This window comes from Ailuropoda melanoleuca, chromosome 10 (genome assembly GCF_002007445.2).
Source record: "Ailuropoda melanoleuca isolate Jingjing chromosome 10, ASM200744v2, whole genome shotgun sequence".
NCBI classification, from domain to species: Eukaryota; Metazoa; Chordata; class Mammalia; order Carnivora; family Ursidae; genus Ailuropoda; species Ailuropoda melanoleuca.
The window spans coordinates 19,816,229-19,829,932 of record NC_048227.1 but is presented as its reverse complement, the minus strand read 5'-3'; the positions used below and the strand labels follow the sequence as shown (position 1 = coordinate 19,829,932).

At 38.4% G+C, this 13,704-nt stretch overlaps 1 protein-coding gene across 6 annotated transcripts in view; it reads left to right on the top strand.

Annotated features, from left to right (window-relative positions):
• TNRC6A (trinucleotide repeat containing adaptor 6A) overlaps positions 1–13,704 on the top strand; it is a 100,983-nt gene that overhangs the window by 41,126 nt on the left and 46,153 nt on the right. For 5 of the 6 annotated variants that reach the window (XR_004628448.1, XM_034670237.1, XM_034670241.1 and 2 more), the window contains one exon: positions 10,594–11,016. Coding sequence is in view for 5 of the 6 variants with exons in the window: in XM_034670237.1 (XP_034526128.1) it covers positions 10,594–11,016 (423 nt within the window). In the remaining variant the exon portion in view is untranslated. The remainder of the gene's footprint in view (positions 1–10,593; positions 11,017–13,704) is intronic. The other variant, XM_034670240.1, reaches the window with a different exon arrangement.

The window sequence follows — 13,704 nt, the reverse complement described above, 5'->3', positions numbered from 1 at the left end:
TAATTTATTATCTTCAGTGATTTAGGACATTTCCTTTATTGCACGAGTTTTGTGGTCCTTCTTAATTTTTTTTTTTTTTTTAATTTCAGTGTGTTTGGGACTTTGGTTGTTGCTCCTGTTACTGACTTCTAGTTGAATTGTTAGGTGTTATCTTTTTTCTCTTTTGAATCACGAATGGAAGTCAGAATCTCTCTAGATGTAGCTGCCGTATCTGCCAGAACAGTTTTCCAAATTTACTTAGACGTGAGAACCACGTGGGATACAGATTCTGACTTGGTAAATCTGTGAGGCCAAAGAATCTTTTTTTTTTTTTTTAAACAATTATCCCTTAGCAGTTACAATTAAACAAATTTAAGGATCACCTCTAGAATTGTAAGTTACGAAAGAGGCTTCAGGGCAATCTGACTTTTTTTCTTTTAAAGCATGTGCCTCTGCCTGAAAACTATCTTATATCATCCCACTGTTCTGAATCTCACATATTTGGACAAGATTTGATGGATAGATTAACTACAGATCTTGGAAATACCATGCTGTGACTATTGTGTGGATATCCTCTAGCTGTTAGAGAAGGTCTGTACTTTAGAACAGATTGCTCAGGCATTTTGCAGAAGAGTAGAGGATTGTATCAAGGCAAATCAGCTAGGTTTCTTTTTGTGTTAGTAATTGGAGGTGGGAGATGTTTGAGTAGGAAGTTCGAGTTCCCTGAGGGATTGGAGGTAGGTGCTTCCCAAAGACCCAGGAAAAGGCATGCTTCCCATTTCTGGATGATTTGTGAAGTTTATTAAAATTAAATGAATTCAGTGTAATATTTATTTTAAATTCAGTATTTAATTTTGAATTGATTGTTTATGATATCTTGCTGCGTGGTATTTTTCCTTACTTCAGGAACTTTTTTAACTGAAATACTAAGATTTGTTTGTACCTGTGTAAAGTATAAATACAGTGTGTTATATTTCATATTAGTTTTTAAGTCTTATTTTCCAAGTTGTTAAATAGCCATTTAGTTCAACCTACTTGCTAAGGATTAACAGAATTAATGGATTGACAAGCATTTAGGTATCTTCCAGGTTGACTAGTGGCACTTAAAACTGCAGCCATTTGTCCACAATGAAAATTCTAGCATTGCCTCTGTGTGTATCATCTTAAAAGCCAGACTTGCCCCCTCTGTGCCCTTCAGTGCCCTTCAGCATTCCAGAACGAACTGAAGTTAGTATAGGACAGGGAATGTATATCATACAGGGGAATTACACTGTAAATCATCCAGGATGCTTATTAATGAATAAGAAGAGGATTTTCATAGTAGTACAATGTTTGGCCAAGTTTTAAATAAATTTGATTTATAGGCTCAATTTTAATTGAACAGTATGCTCTTCACATTGTTTAACCAGCTGGCTTCTTCTTTCCCCTCCTGTCCCTCTTAAAATATAAGGCGATGGAATTTGAGTTATTGGGCCCCAAATACAGGGGAAGTTGGCCAGCAGTACCTCCATAGCAGTAAAACGACCCTGTACCTTTCCTCCATTTTCTGCTGAAAGCTGTGGAGTTGGAAAGCAACAGAAGTTGGAAGCCCCCTTTGGAATTTCTTGGTATAGAGAATTTTCTAATCTGCTTGAAGTTTTCATTAGGTTTGTGCTTTTTGAAATTCTCTGTCCTGGTGTGACATTGCTGCTGTTACTGATCGGGAAAGCTGGAAGACTTGATGTCACCCGTACTTGTTTGCTCTAACTCTGATCACGAGGCAGATTCTGTAAAGTGAAGAATATTGAAAACTACCTTAGAGTGGTTGATTTGAGAGTTCAAGCTTAACAAGATTGTAATTACTTATTGGAAACATTAACCGTAGGGAAGAAAGACAAATCTTATATGTGGTGTTGCCTGATACGCAGTTACAATTTAAATATACGAGTTTGTAGCATGTTAGCTTTTCTTCCAGAAGTTATTTTGTGGCTTTTAAAAGCATAAAATCATTTTCTGTGATAAAGATTTTAAAGAATGTTTATAGATAACATTTATTTTTTAAAATACCATTTGAGCAACGGTGAGGATTTTCTTAAGTATCAAGCATTTAGAGTAACCTGATTATTGACAGCTAGAAATGTTGCCTTTTATTTTCTGGAAACTGGTGTGTTAAAATCACTTTAGTACATTTTTATCTTGTTGATTGCACCTACTCATATTTGTTTGAGAAGGTGGGAAATTTTTTCTTAATAAAAATAAAAAATACTTAGAAAAATCCTGTACTTTTGCTTTCATGTGAGAATAACATTTTCCAGCTGAGGAGCTTTCATGGGTACTCACTATTTGCCTTCAAAGAGCTTAACATGATGGTTTTGTTTTTCCTATATAACGATACATATTGAGATTAGAAATAGTTACTTTAGGTGAATTTAAAGTTGGCCTAAAGCAGTCTTAAAAAGCACTCTGTGTTCCATAGATGCATATTAAGTGTATTTTAAACTGGTAATTTCAACTATTTCAGTTCTTTTAAGAATTCAGACACAAATCTGTGTATGGTTTTTATTTTTTGGAGGGCAGTTTAATGCTTCATTCTGTTAAAATGAAATCATGTCTTAAAATGGCATTTTTGTATACTACGCTGTTACTTAAGCCAGTATTTCTAGAAGATTTACGATGTAGCCAATATGAAAACTCTTACACAAAGCTCAGTTATAGACTTTGGTGGAAGGATACAAAAAAAGGAAGGGTTTGAGGTATTAAGTGGTGATAATTCAGGATGTTGATGGCTGCTTTTTGTATTTAAACTGTTGTTTCTATTAAACTTGTAGATAGCCAATAGGAAGTTCACTCATTTACTATTTTCTGAAATGAATTTATTTAAATGGTATTTTTAAATGTTATTTTAAAGATTAAGGAGAAGTAAATATTAATATAGTTTTAATTATTAATAACAGTAAATAAGTAAAAAAATTTTACAAAAGTGAGAACTTGGTATATTTAGGATTTGGGATATTAAATTGTCTCTTATCTAATCTTGGTTTTTTACGTGAATGTAAGACAGTTGCTGTGGGGATCCCCCCCGCCCCCCGCCAATTAGCAGACTATTTTTTCAAACAGCTTCAGGTTTACAGAATGATAGAACGTTTATACGTAAGAAATACCAAATACATGAAAGTAGCAAAGGTTAGTAATTTAATTGTAGTATTGGTTCAGTTTCTCCATTCTAAAAAAAATTTTTTTTAATTGTTTATTTCTGGGCCTATTGAAATTTTGCCCATCTACTTTAAACTGCAAAAGACCAGTTGGGTCACAGTATGGCAAAAAATGTAACATAAAAAAATTGTAGTGCCTATGTGTATTTTGTACTGACTGAATGAAATTCCTTCAAAATACTTTTTTGTTGTTACGGACGATACCATGTTATGGCTGATGAGGATATCTTCCCATATTGACTGAACTTGTTCTCTGGATGCTGGTTCTGGATTTTTTTTTTTTAATTAATTAATTTTGAGCAGAGATCTGTAACCACTGAGTTATTCAGCAACATACTAACTGGCTACCATCATCTTCCTTACTCTTTCTACTTCTTTTGATCATTCTCTCTCTCTTCTTTACCCGTTCTTAATTATTCCACCTCTTAAGTGTTGATGTTGCACAATGTTTCATCCTCAGTGTCATTCTGTATTGTTCTTTGGGTTCAGTCATCTCATATGCTGATAGTTCTTCAGTTGTTCATTCAGCTAGCATTTCTTGGCCGTTTGCTGTATTTGGTGCTGGGAATGCCAGTGATAAAGGGAAGGAAAAAGGAAGAACCAGCACTTACATTAAGCATGTGCAGTGAAAGGGATACATTAAGAAGAGTTTTAAGGGAATAGAGGAGGGGAAATTGCTTGTCATAAAATGCTGTTAAGATTAGCAGAACCTAGGATGGGGGTGGGTGGCAATTAGTTATTTCCTAGAAACGGTGGACAGGAAGATTTGCAAGAAAGGCATCAAGGCATTTTAGGCACAAAGAACATCATGAAAAAGAAGGTACCTTTTGGAGTGTTGCAGACCCTTGGTGTGAGAGAGAAGGAAACGCGTGTGGGCATAACAGGATATGAATCTGGCCATGCCAAGGACTTTAGATGATTTCTGAAGTCACTTTAGTGATATAACTTGGGCAGAGAGATGATAGATTTGGGGGAGAGGGTGAAAATGCGGGGGGGTGCGTGTCAAGTTGTAAGCGAAGACCAATCAGGAAGTTTTTGCAAGAGTAAATTAATGGAGGGTGGAAATCACACAGGGACATTGTAGATGATAAGGATGCATTTGAATTCTATCAAGGAGATAATCTATTGGGGATAGGGAGAATTTGAAGAAGAAATCCCTGCTTGAGTAAATAGTGAGGTCATTTTCTAAAATAAATGACCCCTTCTTTCCTACGTCTCTGGCAGTCCTGACTTACTCTTGCCTTTACTTCTCTTCTTCTGTCTGCTACGGGAACCTGTCCTTTAGAGGTTGCCATTTCTTCTCATTCTACTCTCATGACATTTTTTTCCACCTGTATGATGAATCCTAAATTTATATTTTTTAGTTCATACTTTGAACTTTAGAACCGTATATTCAGTTGCATTCTACACATGGATATCCTATGTCAGTGGTTTTCAGAGTTTATCTGAGGACTCCTGAGAGGCTGCCTGAAACTGTCATGAGATCCACAAGGTCAAACTATTTTCATAATGATAGGAAGACTATTTGTCTTACTCACTTTTTTCCTGAGTACATAGTGTTTTCTGGAGGTGCCATAATGTGGGTGTTACAATAAGTTGGATGCAGAAGCAGATGTGAGAATGTACCTGCTTTCTGTTAAGCCACATATTAAATTCGGAAGAATGTAAAACAGTGTATACTTTCACTGGCTTTTTGTTTGGGAAAATAGTTATTTCAGAAAATATATATTCATTCATGTAAGAGTTTATTTTTTAAATGAATTAATATTTTTTAAAATTTCCCTGTTTAAATAATATTGTGAATATAATTGTAACCCACACAAACAAGATTTTTGGTGTTCTCAGTAACTTTTAAAAATGCAAAGGCATCTGGAAGCCAAAATGTTTGAGAATTGCTGTCCTGAAGTAACAAGAAACCTCACACATCAAACACTGAAGTCATTCTCTCTCACGTAGTTCCCAAACTTAGTTTTTGTCTTCTGTATCATGCCTTGGTAAATGGTACCGCTGTCTACCCACATTCCAGGCCAGAAACCTGGGGGTCATCCTTACTCCTCTTTTTTTTAACCTAGATGACAGTAGTGGTCACTAACATTTATTGAGTGTTAGCCAGGTGCCAGATACTATTTTCAGTTCTTTGCATCCATTATCTTGTTAAAACTTCACAACAACCCTACATGGTTAGAGGTATTAATACTTATCTCTGTTTTACAGATGAGGGAACAGAGGTACAGGGTGTTAGGTACCTGGCCCACAGTTATACATGTAGTAAGTTGCAGAGCCAAGATTTGAATCTAGTCTGTGTTTTGTACCTGTACTACTTTCTTCTGGAACAGTTTAGATAGATGGATATGATATGTTTCTTGAGGATTTTATATGCACATTCCCAATAAAGTCATCTGGGCCTTGTGGGTTTTAGAGAGGTAAATCTTGGAGGACTTTTTCAGTGTCTTCTGTTATAGGATCTTCTGCTCTATGAGCTGATTTTGGTAAATTTATAGAGCAGACGCTGGGAAGCTATAGCTTGCAAATTTGGCCCATTGCCTATTTTTGTATATCAGGTCTTGCTGGAACACAGCCACATCCATTCATTTATGTGTTGTCTGGGACTGGTTTTTGTGCTACAATAGCAGAGCTGAGTAGTTTCAAGAGAGACTGGATGGCGCAAACCCTAAAATGTTTACTGTCTGGCCCTTTACAGGAAAAATTTGCCAGACTATGTTATGGAACATTGGTCCATTTAGCTGGGTTTTCTGTTTTATTGGTATAGATTATACATAGTATTTTCTTGTATTTCCAGAATCTCTACATTTGGAGTTATGTCTTTTTTTTTTTTTAATCCCTGGAACTATTTATATTTCTTCTTTTTTCTCCCCATTGTTTGGGATTACTAAAATTTTGTCAGACATTGGAAATGGTGTTGGTGTTCCATCTTCTGCTGTACTCTTCAACAGTTTAAATAGCATTAGACTTAGAGTTACATGTTTCTTAAAAGTATGCTAGTTAAAAAAAAAAAAGTGTTGCAGTATTGATCAAACTGTCTGATCCTGATGGGGATTTCATCAGTTCCTCCATTTCGTCAGTGCTAATCAGTCTTATTTTCTTGCCTTTTGTGGGGTCTGTGTTAAATCCTTCTTCCATCTTTTCAAATTATTTATAGAGTTGAGCCTAAAGAAATATCTTAATTTTATTTATTTATCTGACAGAGAGCACAAGCAGGGGGAGCAGGAGGGAGAGGGAGAAACAGCCCTTCTTCCCTCCCCCGCCCCCCCGCTGAGCAGGGAGCTTGATGCGGGGCTTGATCTCAGGACCCCGGGATCATGACCCGAGCTGAAGGCAGACGCCCAAACAACTGAGCCACCCAGGTGCCCCAAGAAATATCTTAATTTTAGAAAATCCTCTCATTTTTTTCCATTTTCATTTTTTTTTAAGATTTTTTTTATTTATTTGACAGAGATAGAGACAGCCAGCGAGAGAGGGAACACAAGCAGGGGGAGTGGGAGAGGAAGAAGCAGGCTCATAGCGGAGGAGCCTGATGTGGGGCTCGATCCCGTGACGCCGGGATCACGCCCTGAGCTGAAGGCAGACGCTTAACAACCGCTGTGCCACCCAGGCACCCCCCATTTTCATTTTTTTTAAATTAGGTTAACTACTTAATTTTTTTCATAAAGTCATGTGTTGGAGTTATTAGTTCACTTGTAAAGTCATTGATTGCTACTTTTATCTTCAGTAATTACTTCTTCTCCTTCCATTAGTTCATTTTTTTTTTCTAAGATTTTATTTATTTGACAGAGATAGAGACAGCCAGCGAGAGAGGGAACACAAGCAGGGGGAGTGGGAGAGGAAGAATCAGGCTCACAGCAGAGGAGCCTGATGTGGGGCTCGATCCCATAACACCGGGATCACGCCCTGAGCCGAAGGCAGACGCTTAACCGCTGTGCCACCCAGGCGCCCCGTTAGTTTTTTTTTTTTTACTTGAGTAAGATGCTTTATATTCATTCTTGTTTGTTGAAAATAACTAAGACTAGAAATTTTTCCTTGAGCACTGGTTTAGCCATATCTTAAAATTTATTATGTGTATTGTTTTCACTAGTATTTTCTTGATAACCCTGCAGTTCTGGTATTTCTTCTTCAGCTGAATATTTAAGGCAGTTTTATTTGCTAATTTTGTTGTTTCTAATATGATTGCATTGTAATCCAGAAATACCATCTGTATTTTTTGTACTTTTTGCAATTTAGTGATGTTTTCTTTAGTGCTATATGGGGTGTGCGTGTGTGTGTATGTGTGTGTGTGTGTGTGTGTGTGTGTATTTTCTGTGACTGTTCCATGGGTATTTGTCAAAAAGGTGTTATCTGTTTTCAAGGTAGATGGTTTTGCTTTTTTTTTTTTTTTTTACCCTCAGTTTTTCTGTCTTCATTTGATTTACATGTTTTGATACTAAAGCTTGGTACATAGCGTTCTTAGCTGTTTATATCTTTTTTAGTTGGTTTCTTTTATCAGTATGAGATATCTCATTCTTTATGATGCTCTTCCGTTTGAATTTTTTTAACCTGACATTAATGTTGCTTTTATTTAAATTTTATTAACATTTTTCATCCTACATTTGTCTTTGTACTTTCCCCCCCTCAACTTCCTGTATTATTTTATCTCAGGACTGATTTTTGCAAAGTATTCCTTAAGTTTTTATTTTCTTAACAAACTGAAGATACTTTATTAACAAGTGAATTTAACTCATTCATATTTATTTTGATTACAGATCTTTGGGGGCTTATGCTTGGCATCTTTTTTGTATTTTATTATTAACTGCAGTTCTGAAATAATTATTTTATTGCCTTTTCTGTATCTGTTGAATGGATCAGATTTTCTTGCTTTCTCATTTTTTCCCTCTTTCTGATGGTTTGGATATTTACTGACATAATGAACCTAAATTTTAACTGCACATACACAGTAGCCAAAATTATTCAGTAATTATATCTGTTTCCCAGCAACCACATTTTTACCTCCCTACGTGTACACACTGTTAACTTCTTTATTTATCTAGTACGTTTCACGTTTACATGTGAAATTTCTCTTCAGATTACCTAGTTCAGTTTTATAATCAATAGTTACATTTTCTTAATGTTGACTGGTTTTGGTGAAATTCTCTGGCCCTAGAAATGAGGCCCTGTGTCAGCCTTATTTTCCCCGTGACACTTCATCTATAAGTATAGCAGCTCTCTGAATTTGAGCTAGGGATGGGGCTGCTATGTGACGTGTAAATCCTGCTTCTGAATTCCTGGTCACTTTTAATGGAGTTTTGAGGTTCTTGTACATTCTTCATGTAGGCCATTCACAGTGTTTGCCTGTAGGTTATCTTCTAGTTCCTTGAATGTATTAAAGAACATGTTCTGTTGCTATCTCATATAAGCAATATCTTGTTTGGGTTTTAAATTGTTACAATCTTTTCTTTTCCTGCTGGTAATGAAGTGACAGGCGAGTCTGTATTTTAGCAGTGGATAGTATTATAAACGTTATAAGGTTACGTTCAGTTGCCAAATACCACACTGTAGCCGGTCCAGAGCCGTAAAGGCTGCATTAGAGTTTTTGTGTTCTCTGTGATTTCATAGTTACATGTACTTTATCTTTTTGTTTGTTTCAGAGGTACTTTAGAATATTCTAGTGCCTTATTTTCCTTGTGAGAAAGGAATATACATTATTGGNACTTCTGGAAACGTTAAATTATCTGGGAGACAAAAGTTTCACACATAAAGTAGTTTGACCTAGAATGTACTTGTCTCAAATTCTAAATGTGAGGCTTTTCAGTTGCCTTCAAAAGGAATGGAAAAGATTCCAAGCCATAGATGGAATATATGTGATTTTTCAGTGCAGGTCCTCCTGAACGATAATTTGCTTGTATTACTTTAGAAAAATCAGTCACATTTGAAAAAGGCCAGATCACATATTAAAAATATATTAGTATTGGTGATGTNGGGCGGGGGGGCGAGGGTGGTGACGCGAGGTTCGGGTGGCTACTGGATACAGTACTGGTGACCTCTTTATTTCAGCATCATGCACATTGTAGGCATTTGACAAACATTAACTTTATTTGGCCCATGGAATAGCTTCTATCTACTTAGTTTTTACATTGTGCTGGGGTACTAGACCAGGACTGCCTGTACTGTATAGACCAGGAGAAAGACGCAGAGATAACCCAGTTCTGGTGGCGGGCTAGTCTAATTTCAGGCCTGGAGCTCTCAACCCTTGAACAGCGTTTTCTCCTAGTGTCCTCCCTGGTCACATGGAGACATTTCACTTTATTTATCTGACAGTGGCATCTGTAAAGACGCATCAGACTCTCACAGAGACATTCAACTGTTACAAAAGTGTAAGGCGGTGTCGTGCTAATCATTAAAAAATACCCACTATTCATATAGCTTTGTATTTGGCGCTCTGTAAGCAGTACCATATTTAACTTTAGGATAGCCCTGCAAGTTATAGGTTTTATCCCCATCTTACAGAGGAGACCATAGGCTCAGTCAGGTAGACACACCTTGCCCAGAGACACAAAGCTTAGAAAAGGCAGCCCTGGGATTAAAACCTGGGTCTGTCTAGCACCAAAAGTTCATATACCGTGCTGCCTCTCTGTAGTTTTAGAGATTGGGTATATCTTCACCAGTTTAAGGCATTTTCCATCAGTTTGTTTACTTATTTAATCTCTTCTAAGAGTCTAGAAATCCACTGTTTATAGTTTCACATTGTTCATACGGTAGACAAATGGCTATTTCTCAGATTTGTTTAAGACAGGAGATCTAAGTTGTTTCTCCAGTTTTGATTAGTTTCATAGATTTCATTCTATAGTATTTGTATTGACTTCCCCATTCTGAGTTTGTCCTATTTGACCCACACTTTACATTTCAACAACAAATAATGCTGTTAACTTTGCCTTTTTGTAAAGAAACGGTCAGATTGTTTTCTACCCTTTCTGTCTGTTCTTGTGTTGTCTTTCAAAGATGAAGATAAGGCACCAAACACATTACAAATGAGGCAGATTAAGATTAGTTTCCAGGGAATTGAGGATTCTTTTAGGATGACCAAAACTTGATTCAGCACTTTTGCTCTTTGAGCTGTGGTGAGTTCCATAGTTGTATAATCAGTGCTTGTTCTCTGATCAGAATAATATGGGCCAGAGCTGGTGAGCAGGAGCCATCATCCAGACCAGGGGATGCCATTGGCATCCGTGCCCTTGTTGGAGGGGTAGTTGCAGAAGTAAAATTGGACTCTCTCCTAAGAAAACCTGAGCCTGTGAATGAGGATATCCTCACACACTTGAACTTCTGTTCCTTTAGGGTTGTTTTTCTTAGTGCCTTTTTACTTAGATGGCTTACTGTGGAGGTACACTTTACTGGCTAATCTTTTCCACCCCTTTTCTTTTGTTGGGATTAGTGCCAGAACAGATAAAGCCCAGTGTAAGCCAGCCTCAGCCTGCCAACTCTAATAACGGCACTTCCACAGCAACCAGCACTAATAATAATGCCAAGCGAGCCACAGCCAACAATCCGCAGCAGCAGCAGCAGCAGCAGCAGCCACAGCCGCCACAGCAGCCACAGCCGCCACAGCCGCCACAGCAGCCGCCACAGCAGCCGCCGCAGCCAGCACAGGCCTTGCCTCGGTATCCGCGAGAAGTACCACCACGATTTCGCCACCAGGAGCACAAACAGCTTCTAAAGAGGGGTCAGCATTTTCCTGTCATAGCAGCAAACCTGGGATCTGCTGTTAAAGTGTTAAGCAGCCAGTCAGAAAGCAGTGCTTTAACAAATCAACAGCCACAAAATAACGGAGAGGTGCAGAACAGCAAAAACCAGTCAGGTGAGAGAAGGCATTTCTTACGAGACTCCAACCGTCCTCATTAGCGCAGCAAGTTGATACATTCATGGCTTTTTGGGGATGTATTTGTGTCCGTCAGTACCTGCGTTGCAAAATAAGAGTTCCGTGCAGGGAGTTATGAATGGGGGAATCCTGAAATGTTTTCTGTAAGCTGACTGCCCATCCTACTCTTTAAATGATTATTTTAGTCACCCTCCCTCCAGGTTCTACCCATTTTCATAAGCAGCTTATAGCTTAAATCGATAAGACTACAGCTAAAATTGAGCACTGCCCCCCCCAAGCATATGTGCTAAGCAGTTGTACATATTATTGCAATGAATCCTCAACAGCCCTATGAGGCCCGACTTATTCTTATCATCACTTTTCAGTAGAGGAAACTAAGGCACCAGGACTTTCGATCACTTGCCCATGATTGCTCGGTTACCCTGTGCTAGAGAAAGACCACAGCACATGGAAATGGTGTTCAGAGAACACACGCATTCAGTGATGGCCACAGAAGGGCCTTTCTGAGTTCCATAATGATGGGGAGGCAGAAAATGTATGTGATTACAGTTTTCTCAAAGGCCATTTTGTTTCAGTATGTTCTGATAGGCTCTGATGGTTTGTTAGTCCATTCATTCCTCAAACTATTTTGAAGCATTTACTACAAGCCAGATAGAGAATTGAAGAGAATCAGGGTTCCCATGCATGAAAACACTAGCATATACTGGTTATGAACAAAGTCTCTAGAGCCAAATGGACCAGGTTTTTAAGTCCTGGCTCCACATATACCAGTGTTTGTGACCTTGGGCACGTTACTTAATTGCTCCATGGGTCTGCGTCTCATCCGAGCAGCCACTGCTAACTGTCCCAGCAAGAGTTACTCTCTATCTCTGTGCTCTCTTATATGTATCAGGAACTCCTCTGTCCATGCTGTTATGGTACTGCACAGCTAGCAAGTCGCAGAGCTGGCATTACATCAAGATCTTTCTGACTCCAAAGCTGTGCTTGTAACAGCCTTGCTGTGCTTGGGCACCATGCTGGGTGTGGTAGGTAAGGAGGAAGAGGACACAAATGTGATTTTTCTAGCATGGGTAATTAGAGCAGCACATTATTATTGGAACGGATACAAACTTAAATTATGACCCTGAGTTAATACTAACCCCCCTAGCCACTTACTACCTTATAGGGGCTTGACCAAATCACTTAACTTACCTCGACCCTCTCCTAAACTGTAAGGTATGGATATTAGTGCCCAACCTATATGGTTGCTTTGAGTATTAAATTATGTGATGTGTTTAAGCACATAGCTTAGCACCTGATATTTAGGTACTGAATGAATTACCTTCCCTCAGACTTTTGCAGAAGGACCCGTACTTTTCAGGAAGAAGAGTCTGGTTTAGACATATTACATGTAACACCAGGCAGTTAATTTGGCTTGAAGTTCATCTGAGAAATGAGGTTGGAAGCAGATATAGTGAGTCATTGGTATTTTTTTTTTAATGTAATCAAAGCCTTAGGAGAGGTTACTTGCACAGCGAATGCTTGAGTACCTACCTATTACAAGCTAAACAATGGTGGTATCACACTTAACAAAATAAACAGGGAAGTGGGCTTGTAAATTTAGAAAACGGTATGTTGAGTACCATTTTCAAAATTTGGGAACAAAGGTGTTTTTGAAATAGAAACAATAGGAGTGTAAGACTATTTCTCACAAATGGGTATGGGTCAGAAATCCCAAAAGTATTACAGGTGTGCATTCAGATGAAAAGAAGGCCTATGTGAGCCTAGGAAGAAGTCTTCTAGCAAAGGCTAAGAAGGACAAATACCCTGCTTGTTCCATGGAGGACTTGACGAAGGGGCAACGTGTTCATGTGGAGGTGGGAATAGAAGCCAGGAGGGCACAGCAGTCTCTGCCCGAGGTCCGGAATTGATGTAGATGACCAAGGCAGAGCACTGTGCAGGAAAACCCAGATCTGTGCTTTTGTCTTTTAAAAAACATTTGTGAATCCCCACTTACCAGCATATGTCACATATTTACATTAAAATATCTGTGTAGGTGCTACTAGGGGTAGTAGCAACTTCAGCCAGTAAGAGACCATCAGGTGTCTGTGAACTAGGGAGGGCTTCTTAGACCGTTAGGTCTGCCCTGGCCTCTGAGGTTATTTACGACAGTGATGATCACAGTGGTCCGGCGGCTAACCCTCATGGGAGTTTGCTGCCGCACACGCTGTGTTAACACATTCCGTCCTAACCTTACAGACTAGAGATCAGTGAAGAGCAGTGTCATGTACATCATACACAGCCTGAGGAGTAGTCTGCAAACACAAAAGTTGCGTGTTGTGAATCAGAGGTAGTTCAGAACTGTGTGAACATAATCTGAACTGTTTTTATTTTGGTATTTCTGTTTCACTTTTTTGTTTCCTGAGCAAATACAGTTAAAGGAGTAGATTTGACATGTAGGTCAATACATACAATAAATACATACACAGATATTTACTTAAAGTTTTTGTGGTAAAAGTGAGGGGTACAGTGCTGGAGACACTTCCTTTGTCCTCACATAATTCAGTTCCTGTTCATTCAGTGCAATCAGGGAGCAGGGATAGTCCCTAGATGAGAATAGGTCCTTTATAAATCAGAGATCCTAAGCTGAGCACCTTCAGGCTAGCAGGTGAGTGAAGTAGAAGATGA